Source organism: Parasteatoda tepidariorum, chromosome 1, assembly GCF_043381705.1.
Source record: "Parasteatoda tepidariorum isolate YZ-2023 chromosome 1, CAS_Ptep_4.0, whole genome shotgun sequence".
NCBI classification, from domain to species: domain Eukaryota; kingdom Metazoa; phylum Arthropoda; class Arachnida; order Araneae; family Theridiidae; genus Parasteatoda; species Parasteatoda tepidariorum.
The window spans coordinates 52,176,761-52,201,221 of NC_092204.1; the positions used below are offsets into that span (position 1 = coordinate 52,176,761).

Sequence of the window (24,461 nt, forward strand, 5' to 3'; positions counted from 1 at the left end):
TCATGAAGTTTAATGCAGGTTGACTAAACTTGGGCCCGCGTTTTTTGAATACGTCTAGTTCTGGACAGTAGTAAGTATTCAACTTTGCAATTGTTTTGTGAAACACTTCTTGAAGAAATACGTTGCGTGAATCTTTTCGTGAGTATGATGCCTGAGAATTACATGGAAGTTTAGACCGCAGATCAAAAATCTTATTGTAAGCTTTGTGAATAGATACACCACATGTTTCGAAAAAGAGAAGAGTATCCATTAATATCTGAGCGTGTTCTGCAATGAACTGAAAGTCTTTGCAAACGTCCACCTGACCAAAAAAACTCTTGGAATTGAAAAAGATGTTATATTTCAATTGAAAAAACACCCTTAAGGAGAAATTTATCTGGTAAACGAATACATTTTGCTGAAAAATAAAAATTATACAGATATGCTGCGATTACGAGGAAAATTGTAAATTATGCGGATAATTGTGAATTATGCGGGTTTCCACATCTTCGCATAATTTATAGGGCCCTAATTATAAAGCATGTCATATTTTATTTATCTCATTTTCTAAAGTATTGTTAAAATGTAAATGTGTATATTGTTAAAATGCATATATATTTAAATATATTGTTAGCATATTTTTTCATTCAGTTAGGTTTTTGAAATATTATTTGGTCAAAAATATTGGTAATTTACCAAGAAAATTTTATTAGATTCGTTTACATTTATGACTATCATAAATGTGTTTTACTATGTAACCATTATAACTATAATAACTATGTACCATTGTGACAAAAAGAATTTATGAATAGCTCTGACATTTTAAGCAGTTTATATTAAAAGCATTGTCTTGTTTTATCAGTCCCTTTACGAATCATATTCTAATGTTAATAATACCTGTTTAGATTGTTTCTGAAACTAAAAGATTCCTGCATATATCATACAGAAATTTTACCGACATTTGAAAAATTAAGTTATTTTGTTGTGAGAAACAAATGGTGACTCCTGATGCTAAGGATGAAGAAAAATGAGGATTTTTTACAGTTTGGTGAAAAGACCTAAAGCATAACTTTATATGTTTATGAAAATATTGAGACAAATGGCATGGTGTTGTAGAACTAAATAAGTGGTTGCAAAAACTAAATAAGTGATATAGGTGGTAATAAAATAAGTGCTAAGTGATGCAAATAAAGACAATGAAACAGAGCCACAGCCAGTGCCAAAATTTGAAGAAGGCTTTAAAGCCTTCAGAACAATGAGAAATTTTTTGTATTCTCTCTCATTTACAGTACAAGAACATGGAATTCGCCAATTCATCTGTTACAAATATTAAAAGATTATGGTTTTGGGTTTTAACAAAAAGAGTGTGTACAAACTAAAATTTTTATATATTTCAGTTAAAGAAAGGTGCTTATTCATCTTTCTTTTGCATAAATATTTTTGCAGGAAATACAGAATTTTTTCATTGAAACTTTTTCATACTTTTTCTGAATTTATTAATTTTGAAGTTTACTTCTTTATTACTTTTAATACTTTTTTTCAAGTCATTATTTGATAGTTTATATTTGTTATATTGACCGCATTTGTTATTGTTATATTGGCCTGTTGTTTTCTCATATCTATCATTTGCAATGGTCTCTTGAGAAATGATCACTCTTCTGTATAACTTTAATAACTTGGTGGAAAAAAATTGTTATGTAGAAAAGTAACAGAACATTAAATATGTTTTCTATTTTTCAAAGTATTTTGAAGTGTTTTAAGTTTTTCATTGATTATTTTGATATTTTTAGGTTACGTGAGGAATGTTGTTACTGGTGCCCATTATCGTTTTATAGACTATAATGTTTCTTGGGCTTCATATTTAAATTCATTAGTTGTTATGATAGTTTGTGTAAGTATTTTGTGTGTTTGTGTTTTAAATTTAAATTAATTGAATGAATTTAATGTTACTGGAAAATTATTATCTTTTTTTAATAATTTTTATGTGAGCATTTACTATTTTTAAAAGATGTTTGCTGTTTAATGCCAGTGCACCAATTAAAATATTTTATAGTGTTAATTTTGAAATTGCATAGTTAATTTCTCTTTCGTTCTATTTTTAAATTTAAAAAAAATGACCCAAGTTTTATGTAATCCAATTAGTATTCCAATGTAGTATTCTTGCATTTATTTGTTTCGTTTTTGTTGAGTATAGTTACTTGCTATGAAAAAAGATACTGCCTTTCTTTTTTTTGGGATATAGAATGCATACAAATTTTGTCGCAAGTAAAGACATTGAATTTGCTTGTATTATCTTTAAATGTATGTTTGAGTATATAATTGTTTGCTCTTATGCTACAATAAAACGGCTGGTTTTAATTTTGTAATATTATTATCTCATATCTATATATGCTCTTAACACATAAAATGCTCTTAATTTTGTAATAATATTGTCTTATATCTTTGATTTAGTAACACTTTAAAATGGATGTATAGTGCAGGGCCCCACTGCATCATACAGTTCTTAAAAGGCCATAATTTGCTTTCAACAGCTCAGAAATGTTCTAATTTTAATTCTAAGGACTTAAATTGCTTTTTATTACTGTTTTACTTACCATTTTTGCTGTTATTAAATTTTGACAATGATTGTAGAAGAATTAAAAAACTTCTGTACTTAATATATCATATCTGAATAATTAATGTCCTACTATTTTATATAATAATAACAAATTTAAGCCTAAAACCTTCCGTCCTTTTTTTGTTGTTGATTAAGTTACAAGTCATAATTCTGGTCTATGTCTAGTGATGTTTCTGTTAGTGTATCTTAAATGAGGGAAAAAGTGCATGCTTTAAAAGTGTAATAAACGTTATACTTTTTAATTGTAGTACGAGCCATAAACAAAAAGTCAATCATTTTAAAATACTCAAATTTTAAGCGACATGTTGCTGATAAACAATACATAAATTTAATTGAAAGCAAGTGAAAGGAAATTATTATGTTTTTTATTGAAATGTCTATTCTTATAAATTACAAAGAATGTGTATTCTCCAATTATTAATGTATAATAAGTAGCTTCCCCAAAAGTTTACTATTTAATAAAAATTACGACATAATTTGTTTTTAATTAAAAATATTTTTATTATACTCTGTGTAATTTCCTTAATTTTTTTTCCATCTATCCATTTATTTATTTATTTTTAAATAATCTGCATTTATTTTTAATCAGTTGTGGGTGAAAATATAAGAAATATTGTTAAAACATATAACATTATCTCTTATTAGTAGGTATATTAACTTAGTATTTTGTGTAAAATATAAGGCCCATTTTAAAGGTAACATTTTATTTTTCAGACTTTAGCTGTTTCTATGCTGTTAAGATATTCACATCATCAAATATTTTTATTTGTTGGTAAGATACATTACAGATGTTCTATTTGTTATTATATTTTAATTTTTATTTGCTTCGAAAAATGGTTACTATATCTCTGAATTTTTATCAAAATTTCTTGATTTGTGAATGGATTTAAGTGACAAAACATAAATTTCATGATAGTAGGAAATATTTACTTTTTACATTTTTTTGTGGTTTTTATATAAACAATGAACATAATCACACACACACACTTTTGTTAATGTACAGAATCAAAAAATTATATTTAGTACTTGCTAGCATGATAAAGCGAGTAGTATTTCTCATAAAAAGAGAAAAATAATCTTTTGCTTTCTAAATTTAGCCTTCTGAGCATTAAATCCCGGCTTTTTCTGAATTTTTGTATCAAAATACTGGTTTCTCCATTTTGTTAGATGGGAAAATATTGCATGATGGGAAAATTTCTGTACAATTTCACTTATAGTCTCAATGGTTAAAGGTTTTTTTTTAGTATTATCAAATAAATAAATGAAAAGTCAGATCCTTTCAATATGATAACACTTTCAAAGTATTAGTAGAAGCCAACTTATTCACATGTAATTTGTCAGAAAGTCTAGAAAATTAAAAAGGAATCGTGTATAATTTTGTTGCTATATGTGGTGTAAAAATATGTGAAAACATGATTTTGATAAAGGAATGGATCTGTACTGTGAACAAAGGAAACTGTGTGTAAAGGAAACTGTGTCAAACGAGTTAAAAGTACATAAGATTCGTAATTTGTATATATTACACAAATGAGATTTTTAACATACTATAAAACATAATATATAGTTTTGATTTTGTATAATGTAGTATCTAAACTAACTAAATGTATAATTTGAAAGTTAAGTATTCAAAATCGCTTACATATTTCAAAAAACATACCAAGAAAAGATTATAGATGACATGGTTCACATGAAGATTGCTCTAGTTGCAGCTGTTGAGATTTTAGTTCATAGCTAATTGAATTTTAAGAATGCTTAAGAGAGATATGTTTAAAGAGATTATAATTTCCAGTATATTTTATTATCTGTATCCTGTCCTTTTTTTATTTTAATTTTAAGCACTCTTAATTTTTGTTAATCAGAACAGACAGTTTTCTATGTCATTTTGGATTGGTGCATTTCCAATGTATTTTTTTTGTATTTATCATTACAACAATTGTACTGTACTTTAGTAAAAAGAAGTTTACTTATAATAATGTATACTAAAAGTGTCATACTAATTTAATGTTTTCTTCCCTACAGTCGAACTATTTCATACATTAGAGTTAAATGCTAGTCTGAATTTTCCTATCACACAAATATTTACAGTGGTGTTAGCTTTAGTAGGTAAGTTCTTTTGTGTACTTTAAAATTTTTCCAGTTAAAAGTATCACTTTAGTGATTTATTGGCTGTTTTTATTATTATTAACATGTATTTATATCCTATTTTATTTTATATCTATAATTAAAAGGAAAAGAATGTTGCTTATTAATAATGAGCAGCTCTGTTTGTAGTTTAGAATAATTTTTCTTTGCCAAATAATTCCATTTGATCCTTTTTTTGCTGAAAGTTACATTTTGTGTCTTTTGGATTTAATGTAACCATAATTTAGTTACTTTTTCAATTCATAACATTAAAAATATAAACCCAAATTTTAAATTAAATATCATAGATATGAAAATACAATCAGAAATATGCCTTTTAATTATATATTATTCATTTTAAACTTTGCTATATTTGTCCCCCCCTCCTTTGTATCAATCCCTTTTTAAGTTTTTATGTTAAGGTATATGTATGTGGTTTGACTGAATTTATTATAGCCCTAGTGTATATTGCTTCTTTTGTTTTTAAAATTAAAATAAATATATTTTATTATCTGAAGGAGTAAATCTGGATTTAATTAGGTTAACTTTTTCTCTTTTCATTATCAAATTACTTATATTTAATAAACACTAAGCGTGTCATAGTTTTGAAACTTCAGATCATTTTCAATATTTTGCCTGGTTGATTTAGTTTTTTGTTTACTTTATTTAAAGAATAATTTGGTTGTATTGTTAATGCTTGAGTAAATAATAATATTTAAAATCGAAATATGCGACACGAGTTTAGCTTTATGCAAGTGACAATTGTTTAACTAAGTTTATCCTGTAAATTAATTGTTTAACTAAGTTACTCCCTATTTTAATGGTTATGTCCCTTGTTTTTAACAGTAAAAAGAAAGAAATTAAAAATGAGGTTTTTATTAGCAATCCTATTTTTGTTTTAAAAATAATGAACAAAAACAGTGTCGAAGTTGCTTTCTCATTATTGTACAGAAATTAAACTTCTGAAAGAAAGACTGATGTAATGTAATCAAAATTTGAACACTAATTTTTTTTAAGGTGTTTTTTTTTCTTTCCTTTTTCAGAAATTTTTATTTTCATGAAACATGTTTATAAATAGTTCACTTTTCATATTTTATGTTACACTAACAATCAAAAACTGTAAAAAAAATATGAAAACCAAATTCTCCAATAAGAATTTTAATTGTTTTATTAAAAGTTATGAAAAACCAAGGTTGTTTATAGAAAATTCTCAATTGCTTGTAGCATTTTTTCATTGAGCCATTCAATGCTTGAAAACTGTAACATTAGAAAAAACATTAGAATCTTTTACTTGTCACTATAAAAAGGCGTTGGAGGCTGAAAGTAAACAAGATAAATATAATGAATAATTTTATTACGTGCATATTATTACATGTTCAAAAATGAAAGAAGACCGAAGTTATTTATTTTAAAGCTTATTATTGTTATTGAATAGACATATATATTTAATATAATTCCACGACCATCTGCAACCCAACCCTTGCTATTCTTCTGATTAGCAATGTCAATATTATTAAAACATGATATATGCATGGGGTACTAAACTGGGTGCATATTATATATTATCCAAAATACACTTTTTTCTTCTTCTCTCCATTGATATCTAGAATGACACAAGAATCAACCTTACAAAAACCATCTAACTGCTTGTTTATTTGAAATTACTATACAGTTTTACTTAACTAAGAAGGTTCTAATTAATTCCCCCCCTCCATCCTATTACTAGTATTTTAGAGAATTAGATGTATGGTTAAAGATATTTGCATTTTCAATTGTTTTTTTTCTATAAAATTCTGAGTTATTTATTTATATTGACCATATTTAAATCACATCTTTAGTTTTCACTTATTTAGTGGAGAAATATACTAAAAAATTGTTATTGATAAGTATTAGTATCATTCATTCGTAAAGTTGAACTTATAAGGTCTAAACCAATTAGAGATACATGCTGTTTTAAAATGAAATTTTTAATAATCTGCTACTTTCTATTGCATCTTAATTAGAGCAAAGGTATTGCTTGTTGCCCCTGAAGTGCTGTACTAATATGTTTTGCAAAGAACGTTGGTCCCTCTGCCACTGTTGTGTAAAATGTATGGAATTAAAAAAGCCTCTAAGTGTTAACAATTATTTGAATGAACAATAAAAATGGCAAATAATGCACAAATTATGTAACATGTACAAGAAATTATGAAAATTATAGTTATGTGACTCCTATTTGTTGGTTAATAACCAAAATGAATTTCGTCAAGTACTTTGAATTCCTAGTTAAAGAGTTTTTTTAATTTTGTGTAAAATTTAGACTAGTTTCTTCTTTCGACAAGATAATGCAAGAATCCATTATTCTAAGGCCACAAAATAATTTTTTCTTTTAAGAACATCAAAATTATAGACTGCTCAATTATAAGCACTGAGTTAGTCTAATCAAAAATATTTGGGGTGTATATCTCACAATATTTATGACTTCTATCCTGTCCTGTCAAGGATTTCAAAAAATCCTGAAGTCTGGCCAAATTTGTCGAAAAATTACCTTCATAACCTTACAGCTTAGACTGTGGCAAAATCGTCAAGAATGATTTAGAAAGTTCACATTATTAAATAACAATTCCCCCCCCCCGCCCAAAAGAAAATAAAAATAAAAAAAGCAAGCGTCTTTGATTGAACTTTTATGCACTTACAATGAAATTAGGCAATGTTTTCATTCTCAATTTAAAATTTATTATTTAAAAGTTGCTTTTTATATTTGTTTTATATTTAATTTAGTAAATGAGCAGCTATGTTGTGACAGCTGATTTATAAGTTTATTAAGTACAAAATTCAAGGGAGTCTTTAATCGTATATTTATGAGTGTAGTAATGTTTACATAAAAGGCCAAATCGCATTGTCCTTCAATATTAACTTAAAAATATTTTGAAGTAACTTATTAAAAATAGTTGTTTATGAAATCATTATATTAATTTCCTGTTTTTAAAAAATAACATCACTATTTGAAACTTTAATCTTCTATTAACTTTTTTTCTGTTACTAAATTTTTCACAATTTTTTTTTCTTAAATTTTTTGCTTAGTTTTAGTATTATTATGTTATTATTATAGATTATTAGTTTTGTGACAAAACATTCATAAACATTTTTGATTGCTAATATTGCTACTGAAGAATATAATCTGACAATAGAATGTAACTTTGAAAATTATTTTATCTTTAGGCATGGAGGCTATAATGTCCGAGTATTTTAATGATGCAAATTCTGCATTTTACATTATAATTCTTATATGGATTGCTGATCAGTATGATACTATTTGTTGCCGCACTTCAGTTTCTAAAAGGCACTGGTTAAGGTGAGTTATTTTTGTACTTCTCTTATTAATACTTTGACTGTTTCTTAAAATAAAAATATAATTTATAAATAAGTAAAAGAAAAATTTCCCTTTCAAGCATTATTCCTCTTGTCCTTAATTTAGAGTAATGTGGGGGATAATTTTTTTGTTAAATCTTTTTCTGCTGGGTTAGCCACATTTTAGGAAAACCAGGAAAAAATTACAATATTTACGACACAATATTTTGGGCACTCCACCGATCACAGCTGTTGTTACACTATGAAGCATATGTATCAATAAATTAAAATTCACAAAAAATAAACAAAATAATTAACAATTATTAATAAAAAAGTTAAAAATTAATGCTAAAAAAAACAATTAATAACCATAAAAAACAAGCTAACAATAAATAACTAGCAAAAAAAAAATTAACAGTCCTGCTTAAACAAGCATCTTACAACTTAATTTATTTGTCATCTAATCTGCAACAACAGAAGTCGCACTGATATTACTTGAAAGTTGAATTACGGGTATAACTGAGTTATTGCAAAATGTATTTTTTTTCAATGTAAATAAAGAGTTTTGAGTTGATAGTATTTAGTATATTTATTTTTCCAATAATCACGAAGTCAAAATTATTTGACGGCACGTCTATGACCTCATTAAGCAATTTTTTTAGAGAAAATGGCACGCTGGTGTATAAAGGTTCGCCACCCCTGGTTTAGTGTAATCTCTCCATAATCAAAAGTGAAAAGCAGCGTGATTGCTGAAAAACAGAAAACTGAATTATTTTCTAAGCTTATTCATAATACCATATTAAATGAGAGCATGTGTATATTTTTGCACAATTCAAATTAAATATTTAAAATATCTCATAAAATAGATTCTGTTTAACTGAATTCATCTATGGTTGACGATATAAAGCCTTTTTAAAAATTAGGATGGTAGTGTGCTGTATAATCTCTGCAATAATAATTTGATTTGGAGATTCGTTTAAAAATGTATTTGTATGGACATCATTAAAACTTAATTAGTGGATTTGTAGTTTAAATAAAGTTTCCATGTTGTTTTAATTAGAATAATATTTACTAAATCAGAGAAAAATTATGTTTCTATTTTAATGGCTACATATTAAAAACCCATTACATTAAAAGTCAGGTTTTATTAATTGATTAATAACAGAAATAAAATTATAAAAATTCTTACTGACCATTAACTACATTGACAATATGCATGCTGTAAAATTTTTAAATAAATTAAATGAAAATTCAAATATCCTTTGTGGTTGTAAAATGCTGTTTCATGGCTATGCCATTGAGTATGCTAATTCTCATGCTTCTGTCTTTGATGCAATGTATGTTGATTTTTTTCCTTTTAACAGTTTTTGTTTTAACTTGTTTGTTTTGTTGTATGAAAATGGCATCAAATGCAAATCTTCCGCATACAGTAGACTATTGTTAATTTAAATTCAAAGAGGAATTTGAAAAAGTCCCAATTAACTCTACAGTCATAAGCAAAAAGCTAACAAAAATGTGTATTTGCTAAAAAATAATATTAAATACTCATATTCCAGATATTCATGAAATCAGTGTTGTAAAGTTTTGGAAGTTTTTTTTAAATATTTTTTTTTATGAATTATTGACTGATAAGGGAAAATTGGGATTACTTGGTACACTTTTCAGTTTTTATTTATCTCATTAAAAAGTTATCCATATAGTTTGATTTTTCTCTGCAATACAAATTGTATACTAATCACAATTTTGTACTTTTTTTTTAAAAAAAAGTATAAATTGAAAAAATTTTTTACATTGATTTTTTTAAAAATAACCTTGAACAAAGAAAAACCTTGAGGCTGGAGTACCTCACATGGGGCTGGATGGATCATGTAGCAAAAATATGTTTAGAAATAATATTGAAGTATAAATGTGATCTGATTTTGTGAGACATTAATTTCTTTTGTTTTTAAAAGCAGTGATCCATTTTTAAAAAATAATAGTTTATTGTAATAAGTCTTTAATTGTAAGTAAATGAAAGATAATCATTGTTACTGCCCACAATTATATATTAAATTTTATTGAAAACAAATTTTTTGATACTTATACTAATAAGTTTTGTATAATGAAAATGATGTAATGGTTTAAAGTAATTTATATCAAATTAAAGTAATCAGAGAACATATCAAACATTAGCCGTGCAATGAAAAGCCTGATATTTCCTGAAAAGGGTTCTGAAAAAAATGAGAATTATATTCATGCATTATAAATACATAATATTCATGCATTATAATACATGCTTTTTAAATACTTATTGAATTTAAAAAAAATGTTTTTATCACTGTTGCATTAATTCACTATAAATATTAAAACTTTCGATACTATCTCAAAATCTTATGTCTGTAAGAATTTTGTTCTTATATTATCTTTGAATATGTCATAATTTCTTAAATAGAGTGTAATGTTTCGTGAAATATATTGTTTTGTTTTTTTAAATTTAATGACACAAATTTTTTTTAAAAATGAATTTTGGAGTTGGTGCTAGATATTCTATGAAATGTCTTTCATTTCATGGAATATTGCCTATCTATCTTGAGAACTGTATTCTTAATTTTGTCCCAGTCTAACTAGGGATAAAAAGCAATATTTCCGACAAATTTTTTTATTTAACTTGAGTAGAACTAGTTAAGTGTAATTTTTATAAATAAAATTAATAAATTTGTGGACAGGATGATTTAAATTTTCTTTAAATACTTTTATGAGATGTTTGTTAACTTTCATTTCTTGAAATTTTGTTATTCTTCATTTTAGATTTTTGTACCTTGATTTTTTTAAAAAGAATAGTTAAAAGATTCTTCTTTTTCCAAAAAAATATAAACAAATTGAGCTAATTATTAAAAGTTTATAACTGTATAATATAGCTAAAATAATGCTTAGAAAATAAGTTTTTCTGAATTATTTTTATGATCACCAATAGTGTTTTTTAGTGGACTAAGGTACCTTATGTTTGGTGTTTCACAAAAGATCACAATGTTTTCTTTTCTTGTCATTTAAACTTTTATAGGTGCTGGCAATTGTTAAACTAAAAATCTGACCTTGAAAAATAATTGCAATTTATGGCTTTGTTCTTATTAAAACTAAAACAAATTTTAAAAGGTAAAGTTGTAGAATTCTACAAATTATTTAGCAGTACTAAAATACATCTTATTGAAATAAAAATGGCAAACTTAAACTGTCCATATGATTCTTTGATTAGATTTGTTGTTCTAGTAATGTAACATTAAATGGAAAAAAAAAGAAAGATAAATTTTTAATAGCATTAAAATAATTGAGCCTGGTCTTACACACTTCTAGGTTCAACTTATCCTCTCTTTATTTCATTAAAATTGCAAATGATTTAAATTTAAAATTATATAATTTTAGTCTGCTTTCTTATTTTTAGAATTGAAGTTTGTTTTTAATTTAGTCAGTCAAAAATATGTAGTAAAGTTACATTAGGTAAGCAGGAACCTCATCTGATGATACTATGTATGAACACTTAAAGAATTTATTAAAAACAACTTGCAGTGCTGAAATTTTAATTTTTTAAGATGAAAATTTTCTATATGTGTGGATATATAAAAAAATTTATTTAAAAAAAATATTTTTAAAAATTATGCTGCAGGACTTTTAATTATTTGATATAGATATTTTTTATTCATTAAAATGGTACTTAAATGGTAATGGTAGCTTTAAAATGGTACTTGATACTTGGCTTCTGTGTTGCAAATTTTTCTAAAAATGCCAGTTAAAAATAAGCATAGACTTTGGTAAAAAAGTGAACTATTATGCAATATGATGGACGCTTAATTTTTTAATTATTTTTTAAATGCGCAATAAATCTTATAACTTTTTACAACAAATATATTTTCTACTTATGTGCATTGTTAAAATCACATCTTTAATTTTGCTTTCTAAATTTCTCCAAATATTGACACTCAAAAATGAATGTTATTTTTGGTAAAAAAAGTTAGCTAATGTGTTGAGATACAATGGATCTTTTACTAATTTATTTAAAAAAAATTACATTAGGAAACCTAAAATTGTTTGAAATGTATATTTTCTACTCACACTGATTTTTAAAATAGTGTCCTTCACTTTGTTCTGAGTTTTAAATTTCCTTAAAACTGGCTGTCAAAAATAAGCCTTGAATTTAGTAAAAAATGACCTAGTATGTAACTATATTCTTAAAAAAAATATTTAAAGAATTAGCACCATGGAATGTCTTAATGTTTTGACTCTCATGATAAATATTTTCTGCTGGTCACCATGTTTGAAATGTAATTTTACTCTGTCTTTGAATTAGACCTTTATATAAAAAATGATATTTAAAAATAAATGTTTACTAACTAGAATAATATTGGCTAATATGTAAAGATATAATGGATCCATTTAAAATTTATTTTCAAAAATAGTATTGTCGAACTTAGATATTTTTAAAATATATATTTTCTACTCATGTCCATTTACAAAATGGTATCATTCACTTTACTTCTGAGTTTTAATTTTTTTTTATAACTGGCAGTTAAAAATAAACTTTGACTGAAGTAAATAGTAGTATAGTATGTAACTTTTAGATACTTCAAAATTTTAAAACTTGTAATGAAGATATCTCTCACAATCTCATCATCATTATTTGCTTAACAACAGTTGACTTTATTATTTTTTAACCACTAATTTTTTCAGCTGTTTATTTTTATTACTATCATTAACTTTTAATTTACTATTCTTCAGTACAAGTAATCTTAGATGAATGGCCAAAATTTTCAGTAAAAGGCTCCCATTCTCTAAGGTTCTTAAATTTACTCTAAGTAAAGAAGCTTGTTAAAACAGATTTCGATAATTTTTACTCTGCGCTATTCAAATAAATCATTTTTAGAAAATTGCATGAGTTATTTGTGTAAGTATGACGTATAGTAGTATAGATGAAATTATTGAATAAAAAACTGTTATGAGCAAAGATTTTTAGGACAATAGCTAATTGTTATGAAAATTTGGAGTTATAATGTGAATTAAACAGGGTGCATGGCATTTTTAAAAAGCTCTTAACGGTGCTTATTTTTGATTTTCGTTTTTTAAAAGCCCTTAAAGGTGCTTTTTTATTTAGGTGTTTTTTAAAAATGCTTAAGTTTCCCTTTTCCAAAATAAGATATGTTTTCATTACCATGTAGATTTTTGCCCCGAATTATACAAAAAGCGTTGTTTTTACTGTCCGTTTTTACAATTCATTCAACCACTATCCATTTGCCCCCACCCGCTTTGGTGGCCCTACGACCTGCGCACAAAGTTGAGCGCTTTACGGTAGAACAGTTTAACGAGAACCAATACCACACACCCTTGGTGCCTTCGTAGACTGATCCAAGTGGTCACCTACCCGCTCACTGACTGCAACTGACCTCTCACTGATGCTTGACTTACAGTGTTCCACTGTGAACCGTGTCTTAACGATCAGTCCACTGCAGGACTAACTATTAATTTAAAAAATATAATGTACAACGCAATATTGAATATATTTAAATTTCTACAATAATTGGTTTTTAGGCGATTTATGATCAAGTTCTTTGTCAGAAACTAGTTATTTTATCTTGACCATGTAAAGTTTTTGATAATGTTTTTGAATTTCGTTTATATAATATGTATAAATATGAAGAACTTTCTATGATAGAAATTTTTTTTTATTAGTCCACAGATCCTAATTATAATTTTATTTTAAAAAAAATTGCTTAAAAATATTTGGCCACACACCCTGTTAAGAATGATAATATACTGAGTCAAACATGTCCAGAAATTTTGAAATCTCTTGCATTAGGAACCATCTGTACTGAGTATTCAGAACACCATTGGCCACACATTTATACAGATGGCTTCTATTCTGAATCACTTATGATAGAAGGTTCAGGCAGATTTTTTTTTGTTCTTTTCATTTGTAAGGAACCACAAAACAGTCTTTGATGGCAAGATTCATGCATATTGCAGTGAAGCAACTGATCAATAAGTAACAACAATCAACAAAGCAATCTGAGATTAAAGTAACAAAAGTTTCAGATTTACAGACTTCAATCCAAGCTATTGGCTATGAAAAACCCTTTCTTGACTAAAAGACTCCAGAGCTCATCAGACTTTTATATCAGAAGAACAAAAAGCATCCAGTGGATACCTATCCACTGGGTACAGTAACAAGCAAGCTGATTTCCTTGCTCGGAAGAGTACTCAACTACTTCATCCAAATTGCTCTGGGCTTCCCTCCCATTAAATAATACTCTGTATAAAATACATAATGAAAATAAGGATCTTCTCTAGGCTGCATGAAGATATAAAGAGTAAGAATCGGAGTGAGGCAGAGGTTGAAGAAATGCCATGTAAACCTTGCCAAAATGCAGTTTTCCAACTCCTTAACAGGCCATGACTGTCTGGGAGAACACTTGTATCATTTAGGTATTTATGAACAACCTGATTGTCATCTAAGTGACTCTAAAAGATCATACGAATCAAAAATAGCTTCATCGCTGTAAGACACTCCATAGACTTGATTCTGAAATTGCAACATATTGGCTTGCAAGTCTGGGATAATAACTACAGTGTTTCTTCTTCTTCTTGCATTGGGATTTTTTGTCCTTTCTTTGTTGTATTTCTCTGCATTCCTCGCCATTTGAAATATATATATATAAAATTGCTCTTTATTGAAAATGGATTCAGTTGGACACATAAGGTCAACTTTTAATTTTGAAACATCTCTCCTCCTCCTGTGAAATTAGGTAACCTGATATTATGTTTTGTCTATGATAATATACAAATTATCTACTCCAAAAAATCCATTTTTATCAATAATATTCATGAGCTAGTATGATTTTTATGTGCATAACTATAGAATCATAGCCTTCTCATTGCTTGTAATTTCAAAGTAACTTTGCTCAAATAAAGGTTCAAATTGTTTAAATTATTATTTATTTTCTTTAACTGTTACTTCTTTTATATGTTGGGTATCTAGTCACTAAATTGTTTTAGACATTTATTAAATTTCTCTAAATTGTGTAAACATATTATAATTAAATTTAAATACTATATATCACAATTATTAAAGAAATCCAACATTTTCAAAGTTAACTGACAAAAAAAGATTAAAAGCTATGTTACCTATATATATATTTTTTCAGTTCGAAGTATAAAATAAAGTTTGCAACTTAGTCGATTCTTTTAATCAATAAAATATTAAAAACAGTAACTTTGTCTACAAATTGGTAAGTACCAAATCTTTCCTTACTGAATATTCAGTTTAATGGCAAATGAGTGAAAAAAGAAAAGAAAACTTATTATAATACACACATAATAGCTAAATCAAACGGTAATGCAAAAATAATACACACACAAAAAAAGAAGAAAGTTGAAATATTTTTTTAAAACTTATATTTTTTGAATGGACTAAGATAATACTTAATGTAATATAAATATACAAATTAATATATCTGTCCACCTAAAACTGTAAGGTGCATCTGTTTTGAAAAATATTGAAGTTCCTTACGAAAGGGACCTCTTCCCTTATGTGTTGTCTTTGTTGTGTTTGTTAGTTTGTTTAGGTTTGAAAATGGTCAACATTTTGATGTAAATTCGTTGCTTGTAGCGACCGGAAAACGATTGAAACTTGTACTGACAACTTTTTGATAGGCCAGAAAAAGGGTGATAAATTCTGTTTATAGTAGTCAGAAAACTATCATCCAGTGCAAAGATTAAATTAATGTTTGTGAACTAAAGTTGTCAGAAAGTGGTCTTAATTAAATTAGTAATGAAGTGGCAATAACTTCTGATTGATGTGGACAGGAAAAAATTGAAACTTGTATTGTTGTCCAGCACAGAACTTCAGTGGAAATTTTGGCTTTCTTGTTGGAAAACGGTAAAAATATCGATTACTTAATTCCACCCTTATAGTAATGAAAGCAAATTAAGTAAAACGTTGTAATAATGATTAAAATGTTTTTTTTTCCATCCAGAAACAACAAATATTTATATTTTTATCATAAAAAATATGTCATAAAAATTATTAGACTGTGTCTAAATAAATTGCCTAATTGGAGAGGTTGGCTTCGTGAAAATTGTTAAAAAAGGACAACACAGTTGAAGCCTTCAAAAAAAGAAGGATTTTTTTTTTTTTAACGAATTTCGTAATAATTGGGATTAACTTAACGCTTTTTTTTTTCTTTATATTTTAATCTTCATTTATCATGTTACAAATGCAAAAATTAAAAAAATTAACGTTTTTATAGTACAATATTTGTAACTAATTTTTGAATTATCCATAACTTGCTGTTCTCATAATTTGAAAAAAAAAATCATCTAAATTTGGTTCTGTTTTAATTTTTTTAAATTACATGAATGTAGTTTTCAGACACATCTTCAAAATTTTCTTTTCATCATAAAAAGGGCGGATTTTTGGAAAAAAAAAACATATAAAGAAAACATAAAAAATCAAGACAAATTATATTACATTTTCAAAGATTAATCAAAATCAGTCAACTCAATTAAATCAGTTGAAAATTGTACTAGTTAGAGATACAGCAAGTTAGAGAAGCTTAGTTTCGAGTAAATTGCGCTTAAAGTTTTGTTATCAATAATCCATATAAATATATAAAATTTTGCTACTAACTATATTGCATTAATACCAGGTCTCCATAATTTTCAGTCATCTTAAGTGCTAGTCTAGCCCTTTTTCTTGCCGATCTATCTTCATACGACGCCTCGTTTGTTTTTAGACTATCAGCCGAAATTCTGCAGTCATCTTCATTTTGAGCATATCTTTGGCTGCTGGGCCTACATTTATTTCTAATTGTTCCATAACTGTCACTAAACCTTCACAACTTTTATTAAAGAATATTACAGCTAAATAAATTGCAATTTCAACTATTGAACAAATTATTTTAATAAAATAGTTAAAATAATTTTACTAAATAGTATTTTACTTATGTAGTTTTGATCGGATTGAGCAAATCCATTAATCAACCGAGTGAGCGCACAAGTTCATATGATCATATGTCACAGCGCGTCCTGCTCCGCTCTAGAGACACATTATTCTGCAACTGTCACATTTTTACAAAAATCTATTCCATGTTTAAATAATATTCTTAGAAAGATTAACTATTGAAAAATGCAGTTGTTTCCCTTTAAAAACTCTTCTAGGTTGGTAGGTGAGTAAGTGAATTATATTTTTCTAGTTTAGACGTAAAATAAACTGAATTCAAGTTACGTGATGTTATTTTTTTTATTATATCAGATGAAAATTATGACCCAATTTTGTAATTACTTTAAAATGAAGATTATTTCGGGCGAAAATTTTTTTTTCAATATTATGTGCTATTTTTATTATATATAATTACTTCATAAATATTACTTTAGATTCGTTTTACAATATGAATTAACGTTAATATTAGATTTATTCGTTTTTGACCTGTTTTCAGAAACTTCGCCTCTAAAACCATAACAAAGTTTAAGTGCAATTTTCGTAAAATTTCAATTAGGCCCACTTTTACATTACTTTAGTTCTATCTAACAAGAAAAACTAGTTAATTGCTTCAGAACAATTATGACATTCTGTTGGAATATCTGCCATTTTTCACCTAGAAATTTAGAAAAATTCAGTTCCTCTCTGGATCGTCAATGTTTGTCTGATTCATGAACTTTTCCTGAGAAAATGTCAAGATATTTCTAGAAGCTCAAAATTTGGAAATTTGGAATGCCCCATTACTATAATTTTTTGATAGTGGTTTCGAATATATCAATTGTCAAGGTTGTAATGGGAAAGCAGGATCTTTCCAAGTTTTCTTATCAGTATTCTGTGAATTTTTGAAGATGCGAATTTGGGGAACGTCTGACTGAGTACTAGATTTTATGTGAAGTTCATTTTTAAGTATCTTAACCAAATGTACCTGATTTCTAGCAAAGCTGGCTTTCATATCTGATTATTTAGGTGCTTTTTTTCAAAACTTCAGAATTTTTTGTAATGTGAAAGAGATACTTTTCGTGAATCGAAATTTTGAGAAGGATTCGTAAAAATTAAAAATTTTTTTCTTTTCTTCTTTTACCATATTTTTGTTCGTTTTGCTGTCGAAGTATAAGCTGTTATTGATGGCTCATGTATTTCTTGTAACAAATGGGAGTGGATCTTAGAACTACGAAAGTTTGTTAGTCTCGATATTATCTGCTGCGTTCTGCGCATATTTACATATTTATTACTTTCACTAGATTCCCCGACAAAAACAAATGAAAGAGTTCTTTAGAAAAGATGCCTTTCTCCCTTTGACTGACGTTGTGACCTTCTTAAGACCTAGTAGCAAAATCAATGGCCGACCCCAATCAAGTTGAGTGGATGTCCTGCTTCTTTCGGATGACCGATCTGGGCGCCCCTCTTGCTCCACCTCTTCTCATCTGGCCGCAATTAATCGGCGGGCTCTTTCCGTGTCATTTGTTTGTTTTCCCCATTCCCTGAGAAAGATAAATGTGAGCAGTAACTTTGCCATTTTTTTTTCTTTCCTTGCCAACTCTCTGGGTTCCGAAATGGACGAACTATTTGAAGGAGTCGTGGAAACTCATATGCTTGAAATTCAACTTGATGGCATTCTCAGCGGAGGTTCCAAAAGTTAATTTCATCGTTTTTCATTTAAATGACTGAGAATATAAACTGGGAATTTTTAGTCCGTTTTTAGAAAATTGCCAATTTTGTTTCAATGGGTGTTTCTGTTGTGAAGTTTTTTTTAAACCTTTTTTTTTATATTTATGATAGAGGCATATCATTGCCAACGGCAGTATAATGGAAAATATGGCAGTTGGCGTGGATTGACTAACTGAAGTAGATAGTGAAAACAGGATAGTAAACATAACAAAAATCTATATCGTTGTAGATCTCGAAGTGCAAAATAAAAAGAATATACTATACTAATAAAAAGAATTTGTTGTAATAAACATAACAAAATCTACATCGTTGTAGACCTCGAAGTGCAAAATAAAAAGAATATACTATAATAATAAAAAGAATTTGTTATAATAAACATAGCAAAAATCTATATTGTTGTAGACCTCGAAGTGAAAAATAAAATGAATATACTATAATAATAAAAAGAATTTGTTATAATAAACATAACAAAAATCTATATCGTTGTAGACCTCGAAGTGCAAAATAAAAAGAATATACTATAATAATAAAAATAATTTGTTATAATAAACATAGCAAAAATCTATATCGTTGTAGACCTCAAAGTGCAAAATAAAAAGAATATACTATAATAATAAAAAGAATTTGTTATAATAAACNAAGATTCTTCTTTTTCTGAAAAAATATAAATTAATTTAACTAATTATTAAGAATATATAACTGTATAACGTAGCTAAAATAATGCTTGGAAAATAAGTTTTTCTGACTTATTTTGAAGGTCACCTACAGTGTTTTTTAATGGACTAAGATACCTCATGTTCGGTGTTTCACAAAAGATCACAATGTTTTCTTTTCTTGTCATTTAAACTTTCAGAGGTGCTGGCAATTCTTAAACTAAAAATCTAACCTTGAAAAATAGTTGCAATTTATGACTTTGTTCTTATTAAAACTAAAACAAATTTTAAAAAGTAAAGTTGTAGAATTTTACAAATTACTTAGCAGCACTAAAATACATCTTATTGAAATAAAAATGGCAAACTTAAACTGTCCACATGATTCTTTGATTAGATTTGTTGTTCTAGTGATGTAACATTAAATGGAAAAAAAAACAGAAATTTTTAATAGCATTAAAATAATTGAGCCTGGTCTTACACACTTCTAGGTTCAACTTATTCTCTCTTTATTTCATTAAAATTGCAAATGATTTAAATTTAAAATTATATAATTTTAGACTGCTTTCTTATTTTTAGAATTGAAGTTTGTTTTTAATTTAGTCAGTCAAAAATATGTAGTAAAGTTACATTAGGTATGCAGGAACCTCATCTGATGATACTATGTATGAACACTTAAAGAATTTATTAAAAACAACTTGTAGTGGTGATTTTTTAAGATAAAAATTTTCTATACGTGCCTGATGGATATTTAAAAATAATTATTTAAAAATTTTTTTTTTTAAATTTTACAGCAGGACTTTTAATTATTTGATATAGATATTTTTTATTCATTAAAATGGTACTTAAATGGTAATAGTAGTTTTAAAATTGTACTTGATACTTGGCGTCTGTGTTGTAAATTTTTCTAAAAATGCCAGTTAAAAATAAGTATTGACTTAGGTAAAAAAGTGAACTATTATGCAATATAACGGACACTTAATTTTTCCATTATTTTTTAAATGCTCGTTATGTACATCTTTAAAATCACAACTTTAAACAACCTAATCACAACCTAAATTTCTCTAAATATTGCCACACAAAAATAAGTGTTATTTTTGGTGAAAAAAAGTGAGCTAATATGTTAAGATACAATGGATCTTTTACAAATTTATTTAAAAAAATTACATTAAGAAACCTATAATTTTTTGAAATGTATATTTTCTACTCACACCTACTTTAAAAATGGTATCCTTCACTTTGCTTCTGAGTTTTAAATTTCTTTAAAATTGGCTATCAAAAATAAGCCTTGAATTTAGTGAAAAGTGACCTAGTATGTAACTGAATTCTTAAAAAACTTATTTAAAGAATTTGCACCGTGAAATGTCTTAAAGTTTTGTCTTTTATGATAAATATTTTCTGTTGGCCTCCATGTTTGAAATGTAATTTTACTTTGTCCTTGAATTAGAACTTTATATAAAAAATGATATTTAAAAATAAATATTTACTAACTAGGATAATATGTAAAGATATAATGGATTCATTTAAAATTTATTTTAAAAAATAGTATTGTCGAACCTAGAAATTTTTGAAATATATATTTTATACTCATGTCCATTTCCAAACTGGTATCATTCACTTTACTTCAGAGTTTTAATTTCTTTTTATGTAACTCACAGTTAAAAGTAAACTTTGACTCAAGTAAAAAGTAGTATAGTATGTATCTTTTAGATACTTTTAAAATTTTAAAGCTTGTAATGAAGATATCTCTCACAATCTCATTATCATCATTTGCTTAACAACAGTTGACTTTATTATTTATTAACCTCTAATTTTTCAGCTGTTTATTTTTATTACTATCATTAACTTTTAATTTACTATTCTTCAGTACAAGTAATCTTAGATGAATGACCAATATTTTCAGTAAAAGGCTTCCATTCTCTAAGGTTCTTTAAATTTACGCTAAGTAAAGAAACTTGTTAAAACAGATTTGGATAATTTTTATCGTGCACTATTCAAATAAATCATTTTTGAAAAATTGCTTGAGTCATTTGTGTAAGTATGGCGTACAGTAGTATAGATGAAATTATTGAATAAAAAACTGTTATGAACAGAGATTTTTAGGACAATAGCTAATTGTTATGAAAATTTGAAGATATAATTTAAATTAAACAGGGTGCATGGCATTTTTAAAAAGCGCTTAACGGTGCTTATTTTAGAATTTCGTTTTTTAAAAGCCCTTAATGGTGCTTTTTTTATTTGTGTGTTTTTAAAAAATACTTAAGTTTCCCTTTTCCAAAATAAGATATTTTTTTCATTACCATGTCGATTTTTGCCCCGAATTATACAAAAAGTGTTATTTTCACTGTCCGTTTTTACAATTCATTCAACCACTATCCATTTGGTACCCCCGCTTCGCTAGCCCTACAACCTGCGTGCAAAGTCGAGCACTCTACGGTAGAACAGTTTACCGAGGACCGAAACTGCACACCCTCGGTACCTTCGTAGATTGATCCAAGTGGTCACCTACCTGCACTCTGACTGCAGACATTGATGCTTGACTTCGGTGTTCACAATCAGTCCACTGCGGGACTAACTATTAATTTAAAAAATATAATGTGCAATATTGAATATATTTAAATTTTCGCAATAATTGATTTTCAGGTGATGTATGATCAAGAAAAGAATTCTTTGTCAGAAACTAGTTCTTTTATCTTGACCATGTAAATTTTTTGATAATGTTTTTGCATTTTGCTTATACAAGGTTATTCATAATTCCCTCTGGGGCTTCGAAGCGTTGTAGTAAAAAAAAGAAGACGAATATGAAAAATAGAAACATATGAAATTATTCTGAAACTATTCAAGTTTTACTTACATACATTACAGGTGTTCTATGTGTGAACCCTTGGTCACACAGCATACATCAATGCGATAGTCCAGTTCCTGCCCGGAGGGAATTATGAATAACCCTGTATAATATATATATATATATATATATATATATGGGGCNTATATATAAAGAACTTTCTACAATAGATTTTTTTTATTAGTCCACAGATCCTAATTATAATTTTCTTTAAAAAAATTGCTTAAAAATATTTGGCCACACACCCTGTTTAGAATGATATTACACTGAGACAAACATACATTTTGAAATCTCTTGCATTAGAAACTATCTTTACTGAGTATTCAGAAAACCATTGGCCACACATTTATACGGATGTCTTCTATTCTGAATCACTTATGACAGAAGATTCAGGCAGATTTTTTTCATTCTATTCATTTCTAAGGAACCACAAAACAGACTTTGATGGCAAGATTAATGCATATTGCAGTGAAGCAGCTGATCAATCAGTAACAACTATCAACAAAGCAATCTGAGAGTAAAGTAATAAAAGTTTCAGATTTTCAGACTGCAATCCAAGCATTTGTCTACAGAAAACCCTTTCTTGGCTAAAAGACTCCAGAGATCATCAGACTTTTATATCAGAAGAACAAAAATCATCCAGTGTATACCTAGCCACTGGGTACAGTAACAAGCAATCTGATTTCCTTGCTCGGAAGAGCTCCCAACTACTTCATCAAAATTGCTTTGGGCTTCCCTTCCAGTAAATAATACTCTGTATAAAATTCTTAATGAAAATAAGGATCTTCTTTAGGCTACCCTAAGATACAAAGAGTAAGAATTGGAGTGAGGCAGAGGTTGAAGAAATATCATGTAAACCTTACCAAAATGCAGTTTTCCAACTTCTTAACAGGCCATGACTGTCTGGGAGAACGCTCGTATCATTTACGCATTTATGACCTAACTGATTGTCATCTATGTGACTCTAAAAGATCATATGAATCAAAAATACCTTCATCGTTGTGAAACACTCCATAGACTTGATTCTGAAATCACAACATATTGGCTTACAAGTCTGGAATGATGACTACACCGTTTCTTCTTCTTGCTTTTGGATTTTTTTTGTCCTTTCTTTGTTGTATTTCTCTGCATTCCTCGCCATTTGAAATATAAGAAAAAAAATTAATTTACTCTTAATTGAAAATGGATTCAGTTTGACACATAAGGTCAACTTTTAATTTTGAAGCATCTCTCCTCCTCCTCTTGTGAAATTAGGTAATCTGATATTATGTTTTGTATATGATAATATACAAATTATCTACTCTAAAAAATCCATTTTTATCAATAATATTCATGAGCTAGTACGATTTTTATGTGCATAACTGGAATCATAGCCTCCTCATTGCTTGTAATTTCAAAGTAACTTAGCTCAAATAAAGGTTCAAATTGTTTAAAATTATTATTTATTTTCTTTAACTGTTACTTCTTTTTTATGTTGGGTATCTAGTCACTAAATTGTTTTAGACATTTATTAAACTTCTCTAAATTGTGTAAACATATTATAATTAAATTTAAATACTATAAAACACAATTATTAAAGGAATCCAACATTTTCAAAGTTAATTGACAAAAAAAGATTAAAAACTATGTTACCTATATATATATTTTTTCAGTTCAAAGTATAAAATAAAGTTTGCAACTTAGTCGATTCTTTTAATCAATAAATTATTAAAAGCAGTAACTTTGTCTACAAATTGGTAAGTACCAATTCTTTCCTAACTGAATATTCAGTTTAATGGCAAATGAGTGAAAAAAGAAAAGAAAACTTATTATAATACACACGTAATAGCTAAATCAAACAATAATGCAAAAATAATACAAAAAAAAAAGTTTTTTTTTTAAAACTTATATTTTTTGAGTGGACTAAGATAATATTTAGTATAATATAAATCGACAAATTAATATATCTGTCGACCTAAAACTGTAAGGTGCATCTGCTTTGAAAAATATTGTGTCTCTTACTTTGTTCAGGATTGAAAATGGTCAACATTTTGATGTAAATCTGTTGCTTGTAGTGAGCGGAAAACGGTTGAAACTTGTACTGTCTTTTTGATAGGCCAAAAAAAAGGGTGATAAATTCTGTTTATAGTAGTCAGAAAACAATCGGAAAACAATCATCCAGTGCAAAGATTAAATTAATGTTTGTGAACTGAAGTTGTCAGAAAGTGCTCTTAATTAAATTAGTAATGAAGTTGCAATAACTTCTGA

General features: G+C 27.1%; 1 protein-coding gene across 3 annotated transcripts in view; it reads left to right on the forward strand.

Annotated features, from left to right (window-relative positions):
* The window catches only part of LOC107439743 (membralin), a 55,225-nt gene that overhangs the window by 17,829 nt on the left and 12,935 nt on the right, over positions 1–24,461 (forward strand). For all 3 annotated transcript variants that reach the window (XM_016052428.3, XM_043044324.2, XM_043044322.2), the window contains exons 6-9: positions 1,770–1,870; positions 3,311–3,368; positions 4,616–4,699; positions 7,919–8,051. In XM_016052428.3, the coding sequence (XP_015907914.2) occupies positions 1,770–1,870; positions 3,311–3,368; positions 4,616–4,699; positions 7,919–8,051 (376 nt within the window). The remainder of the gene's footprint in view (positions 1–1,769; positions 1,871–3,310; positions 3,369–4,615; positions 4,700–7,918; positions 8,052–24,461) is intronic.